General features: G+C 31.6%; 1 protein-coding gene across 1 annotated transcript; it reads right to left on the minus strand.

Annotated features, from left to right (window-relative positions):
• Window positions 1-854: 854 nt before the first annotated feature.
• LOC131671743 (mitochondrial amidoxime-reducing component 1) lies at window positions 855-6,038 on the minus strand. The gene is made up of 5 exons (XM_058948415.1): window positions 5,870-6,038; window positions 3,947-4,239; window positions 3,002-3,280; window positions 2,229-2,506; window positions 855-1,909 (listed from the first exon to the last, which is right to left on the minus strand). Exons 1-5 carry the CDS (start codon window positions 5,871-5,873, stop codon window positions 1,744-1,746), a joined length of 1,020 nt encoding a protein of 339 aa, XP_058804398.1. The 5' UTR covers window positions 5,874-6,038; the 3' UTR covers window positions 855-1,743.
• Window positions 6,039-6,311: the final 273 nt, after the last annotated feature.

Here is a 6,311-nt window from a genome sequence, read left to right on the forward strand (position 1 = left end):
ATTATTATTAGGTAATAATATTTAAGATCGGTCTATAAAAAAAGAAATTTTCGTTCAATTCTTAATGAATAATTTTTGGATATTAATAAAAATTATTGAAACAAAACTAAGAAGACTACAATTAAAAAGTACCAAGAACACAAAATCATCGTACTTTTGTGTATTTTCTATCTTTTCATTTATTCTTGTAACAAGAAAATGATGATAAAGTTATTTGTAGAGTAGGTAAACTAGTACATACCCAAATATCAATAAGCATTGTCATTTACTGTATCAATACACATTATTATTACATTAATTACTTATGTGATATTTTATAGTAAAAAAAGTTTCATTTTTTAAATAAAAATTTCTTACGTTGAGTATACTTTCTCTAAAATAAAAAAATCTGTTTTTAAATTGAGAAAAAACATTAACATACAATTTTCGTGTATCAGTCATAGCATATAATAGTCATTAAAAAATAAATATCCCGTTTTAATATAATGCATATCCAATACAAACTGTGCTTAATCAAAATTACTAGTTTAAATTTACAAATAAAAAATAAACATATAAGAACATCATCCTGCTTAATAAACCATAAAGTAATTATTCCTTTCAAACATTTAATAAAAAATTCAACATTCTAAGCGCTTATGATATTATCATAAGTTTTAAAAAGATTACGTCAATAAACTCTCACCCGTGACAAACATCAGCAGAACAATCTCTCTTCAAAATCTTAACACATGCATATATACGTGCGTATCATTGGCCGTTGTTACACTGACCGTTGCAATACAACTCGATGGCAGCAGCATAAAGTTCTTTCGTTTCAATTCAACTTTACTTTTCTCTCTTTTTTATTATTAACTTATTACCTTCTCCCTTGTTGCTGCCGTAGCCGTGTTATATATTTTTTTAAAGTACATACTAACCGACTTTTGACAGTATTTTTAGCGCATACAAATTTTAAATATTGATGATTTTATATAATCTTATATGCAAGGCATTTTACACATTAAATATCAAATGAATTCATGTTTATCACAATTGTAATTTATATCACAATTTTGATTGTAATTTATTAGTTGATTCTTACATTTGGTATTAAGATGCATCCAGCAGTTAGTAAGTGCACTGTATAAAAACGTTTGGCACCTTCGATAAGGCTATGGTATTTCGTACAGAAATCTTTCAGACATCGATTACAATTTAAATGAAATTGCAAATTTAGAGTTTTGATAACAATAGCTACATTAAAACTTTTTAAGAATTGCAGATCTAACACGTGCTCATATAAAAAGGCTTTAAAACTATACATTACGTTTTATAATAATATTTAATAAAAAAGTTAATTTTCTATCATTTCATTCATTCATCCATCACCTATTATTCACATATTGTATACTCGACTGCAGTCGTGTAGATCAAAATACCTTAAATTTTGATTAGCTCGCAGTGCACAAGAAACTCAAGTGTACAGTCTTTTACATGAAAACGTAATTATACAAATATTTAAAAAAAGATCTTTAAATACAATTTTATTAGAACATTGACAGTTCCAACGAAGGTAGATGCTTAAACAGCCATGTTCGTTGATATGTCTGTGTACAGATTAACGTCGTTACTGCTTCCCTCGTTTCAATTAAACAGTCCAATTGTTTTTTAGTATGCACTTGTGGTTTTTTTCTCTGTTGATAACTTCAGTTAATCTATGAAAAGATCGTCTTCATCATAACAGGAGCCCCAGCGATGATGCTATGGTGGCGATATAAGAACGGGGTGCTCTTGATCGGGTACACTTACATAGACGGGGTCACCCAATCGTACAATAGCTTTAGGACCTCGTAAGCCCAGATGGATACCCATGACTGGACTGTCTCCCGTGTATTTTCGATACAATGGATCGGTGATCGTTCGGTACCTGATAAATTAATAAATTAACTTTTAAATTTATCAATTTTTTAAGCTAACGAACATCACGTTAAATACATACGTTTGTATTTTCGATATTTGAAAATATTCATATTTTATATAAAGTCATTTTTAAATCTTAAAATAAGCATGTACTTTTTAAATTGCCTATCTGCAATAAATAAAAAAAGTAAAAAAAAATCATTTACTTCTTAAATCCAACATGTATTTCTCCTTAAATTAACTTCAAAAAGAGATAAATAGAAAAAGAGATCTCGGAAAATCTCACGGAATACATGTACAATAATCAGTACAATCACGCAACTTACTTTCTCATAGTCTTTAGCGGCTCGAAGTTGAGATTTTTCTGTCCGGTCTCTGGTTGTACAGTTGTAAAAATGCACCTTGTGCACGGTTTCACGTTGCGGAAATACACGTTGCCAATCTTGACCCAATCCCAGGCATCCTCCTCGTATGGCTCGGCACCTTTCACGACGAAATTGCACCTAAAATTTTGTGGTACTACTGGCTCATCAATCCTACTATTTAAATCTGCAATTGAGGCCTCGTTTTCTAGTGTATAACTTGTAGCATCTGGATAGGCACCCTGCACAATAAAATTTAATCAGTAAAGAAAATAATGCATTTATCAAATTGACCTTTTGGCTAATTTATTTTTCATTTCGGATTAGAAACCTTTGGTATGTTGAAGTAAAATTAGAAAGAATAACTAAGAATTTTTTTATCGTACAATTTAAATTCATAAATTGATGGAGGAAACAAATAATCGTACATATAGTTATTGAATCAAAAATCACTGTCTTATGCACGTGAGAAAAAAAGTAAATTCTCACAGAAAGCATCTCACACGTCTGTATGTAATTACACGTAAATTCTCACCGAGTGCAATAATTACTATAATTATTTCATTACGTTATTTCTTCCCACATAATAAAATTATTTTATATTTCAAATTTTAATCTACTTTTCAAACTATAAAAAAAGTATTAACTAAATCAATAATTTCATTATATAACGATTTTCCATGAAGTATTTTCAAAATAATTCACTCATGTGCATTGTCATAACATTAATTACTTACGGTGTCCTCACTTATAGTAAGCGGGAAACCATCGTTCTTGCTACGCACTTTCCGTGATGGTTTGTCTAGAGGATAATATACAAGTCTTAGTCCTCTGTCCTCCTGAAGTAAAAAACGGGAGAGCCAACGTGCTACCTCCTCACCACAATCGCAAGCAGCTACTGCTTGTCCCCAAACTGATGCCCGAAAACGGCCCATCAGTCTAGCAAGATCTACTGATATGGACATCATTCCAGGTGCTTTTAGCGTTAAAATTGAACCGGCCATACTTGGTATTATCTGTAAAGTCAAATTAATCATTGAGAATTCCATTAGTGAATGATTAACGTATTAATGTCTAACTGTATAATCTTAATTTAATTTCAAGGCATAATTCTCTTGAAAAGAGTATTGTTATTAAATAATAACGTAACAACGCAAATCAACTTGAAAAGTTACCGTTATCGAAAAGGCAGTTTACCATCTGTTATGCGGTCAACCGGCAAATACAGAAAAAAACATCACTGCAAAAAAACTCTACGCCATAGCACTACACGAAGCATCGCAAATGCTCTTAAGCCAGCAGCCCGTAAAAGCACCTGTTCTTCTCGAGAAGAATGGCCGGACGACTATGATTACCATGCGCATCAATCTGATCTGCCCCGTTGGAAACACTCTGATTTCCAAGTTTGTTCGAAATTCTAATAGGACTCTTAATTACCGATAAAATCTCTGGATATTCTAGAGAATGCTCGTTTTCAGTCGGACGAATAGTTTTACTCTGAATATTTCTAAACTGTCGTTTATCCAATTTTGAATGAATTATCTATTCAATCAACAAAAATTCCCAAATCCGAAGCTATTTTAATATAGAAGTTGCAATAAAAAGAGTAAATAATATATACTTTTAAGTTAAAAATAATAAAAATTTTAATAAACACACTAAATAAATTACGAACAACTCACCTGAACCATTCTTGGATATTGTCTACCAGTAACGAATTGTCCATCAAGGTCAATTACCATCAGTGTTCTGTCCCTCATCCACCCGAATTTCAATCCTAACTGCGTACATTCAAACTCATTTAGCCTTACTGGTCCAAGAGACTTGACGGGGAAACAGATGAGATCACTGAGCTCGCCAACTTTCCGCCACTTTAAAGGTGGCCGCTCACGCTGACGTTTCGACCACCACCACCAAACGAGGAAAACTGCCGTACCAGCACCCACCACTATCGCACTCACGTACGCCGCCCGATCTATAAATATAGTATTTATAAATCATATTTCAGCAATGGATTTCTCATAATCATTTTTAAGTCATTTCGTGAAAAATGATAATATATACATATATGCTATGTTATTTTTACTTTCATTGATTGATTTTTAATGAATATCTGTCCAATTAACTTTATTCTGATATTTCGTGTTACAAAAGAATTTACACTGAAATAAGAAAGTTTACATGCCGTTCTGTAAGAACGACAGAGTCTTCGAAGAAAAATTTAGAGTTAACGAACCAGTTGGAGAGTAAAATTTAAAAATATTCCATAATTTTGTTGCCCATAATATACATGTAATAAATGCATTTTACTGTATTCGAATCTTAAAAATGTCTTTTTAATTGACATTGTAATATCGATAGCTCCTGATTTAAGAATAAAGTATAGTAGATATAGTAGCTGATTTGCTTTTAGTCTAATGGTCGAAGTTGAAAACTATTTATAGACAATGCATGCTGCTACCTTATCTAGCTGTGAAGAGCTGCCTACATAAAGTGCTAATTTCGTTTGAATTCTAATAAGCAACTCTCACGTGTTAAAATGATGGTATAGAAAAGACAAGCTAATGAAAAAATAAAACGAACGAAGGAGTAAAATAAAAAGGCTTCCCTAGAACTTAATTTCATGATATCTGTTTTAAACCATCAGCTAATAAAAGTTCTTTTAGATACGATTGTTTGTATAATAGATAAACTGAATCACACTCGCATGTTTGAGTTTGAAATATTTCACCATTTATTTTATCTTTTTTATTAAAAAATATTATTGCATTCACTTCAATTTGTTCGTAGTTATTGTAACTTACTTTTATATATTAATGAAATGCATGTGTGAGGCCTTCAATTTTCGTATAAGTTAACTCTGTTTCCGATTGGAGAGTTTATTGCAACTTCAATAATTAGCTTTCGAAAATCATGTTTTTGTGAAACGAAATTTTTCTTTAATAGAAAATTAAGTCACGCCGCTTAGTCACTGAAATTAGATACTTGTCAGGAAACGAAAAATTCATAATAATACATGTACAACCGTGAGTGAAACCGATCGCTTTCCAGATGTATGAATTATAGAGTCGCGATGTTCATGCTTTATGGAGCGAAGAAGAATGTTGAGGAAACTATCATTTTCCTGCGACGTTGCTTTAATTTTTGCTTTTTTACGGGATGATCGAAAGTACTATGTGCAACATGTGTTTGAGAAACTATGTTATTTATTCAATATGAAATTTTTCAATGAACAAAATTTTTAAATTGAAAAAGCTACTGTTTACGATGTTATACTATATTTCTATTTCAATAATTATTAATTAGAAAAAAATTGAAACGAAATAATTTTTCTACTCTCATGGAGATTTAATAATTTATCACATTTATCATTAAAATATTAAGCACTTTATCAACTCATTAAAAGACGAACATGTTTCTTCCGGCGAATTGTGTAAGCCTAAAATCTATCTCATTTGAAAATAAATTATGTCGAAATAAAACTACATGTAATATAAAGAAATAAATTTCATTTTATGAATTAATTAACTGAACAATTATGAAGCACTATTGAAATTCTTATTAAATACTTATGTAGATAAGTTCAAAAATAAATAAACTCTCACCCATAACGAACAGAAGCCAAAAACAGATATTCGTAAGCTTAACTCATGCGCATGTGTGTACGGTTAGAACGCCGGCAGATAGAACACTGATTGACGCAGCGAAATCTCTGTAGCAGAAGCACAAAACTTGTTCAAGTTGTCTTTCTCTCACGATTCTCCTTCCCGTGAAACTTTATTTCTCCTACTTCTTTTCTTTCCAATCAGCTCCTCCTTCCTATTCGTTTAGCTGCTTGTTTTCTTTGCAGTAACAGGAACGAAACAGCCGTTCCTTACACTACGTCAGGTACGTTCTGTGTACGGTACTTCTGACTCCCGAACATAGAAACTCATGCGTATATATGCATGTAGATGAGAGATATTTGCGCAGGCGTCGTACGATCGATTTTTTTGTTGGTTTTCGTTTCAAAGCAGCGTTTCGTTTAACCCTCTTCCAAGATAAAGG

This window comes from Phymastichus coffea, unplaced genomic scaffold (genome assembly GCF_024137745.1).
Source record: "Phymastichus coffea isolate CEN01 unplaced genomic scaffold, Cenicafe_Pcof_1.1 PCOF00134, whole genome shotgun sequence".
Lineage (NCBI taxonomy): Eukaryota > Metazoa > Arthropoda > Insecta > Hymenoptera > Eulophidae > Phymastichus > Phymastichus coffea.

What these genes read in the sequence shown, in the direction of transcription:
- LOC131671743 (XM_058948415.1), bottom strand. An exon ending in AATATCCAAGAATGGTTCAG is followed by an intron (nt 3,281 to 3,946) that starts GTGAGTTGTTCG and finishes TTGACTTTACAG; the next exon opens with ATAATACCAAGTATGGCCGG. An exon ending in CCGCTAAAGACTATGAGAAA is followed by an intron (nt 1,910 to 2,228) that starts GTAAGTTGCGTG and finishes TTAATTTATCAG; the next exon opens with GTACCGAACGATCACCGATC.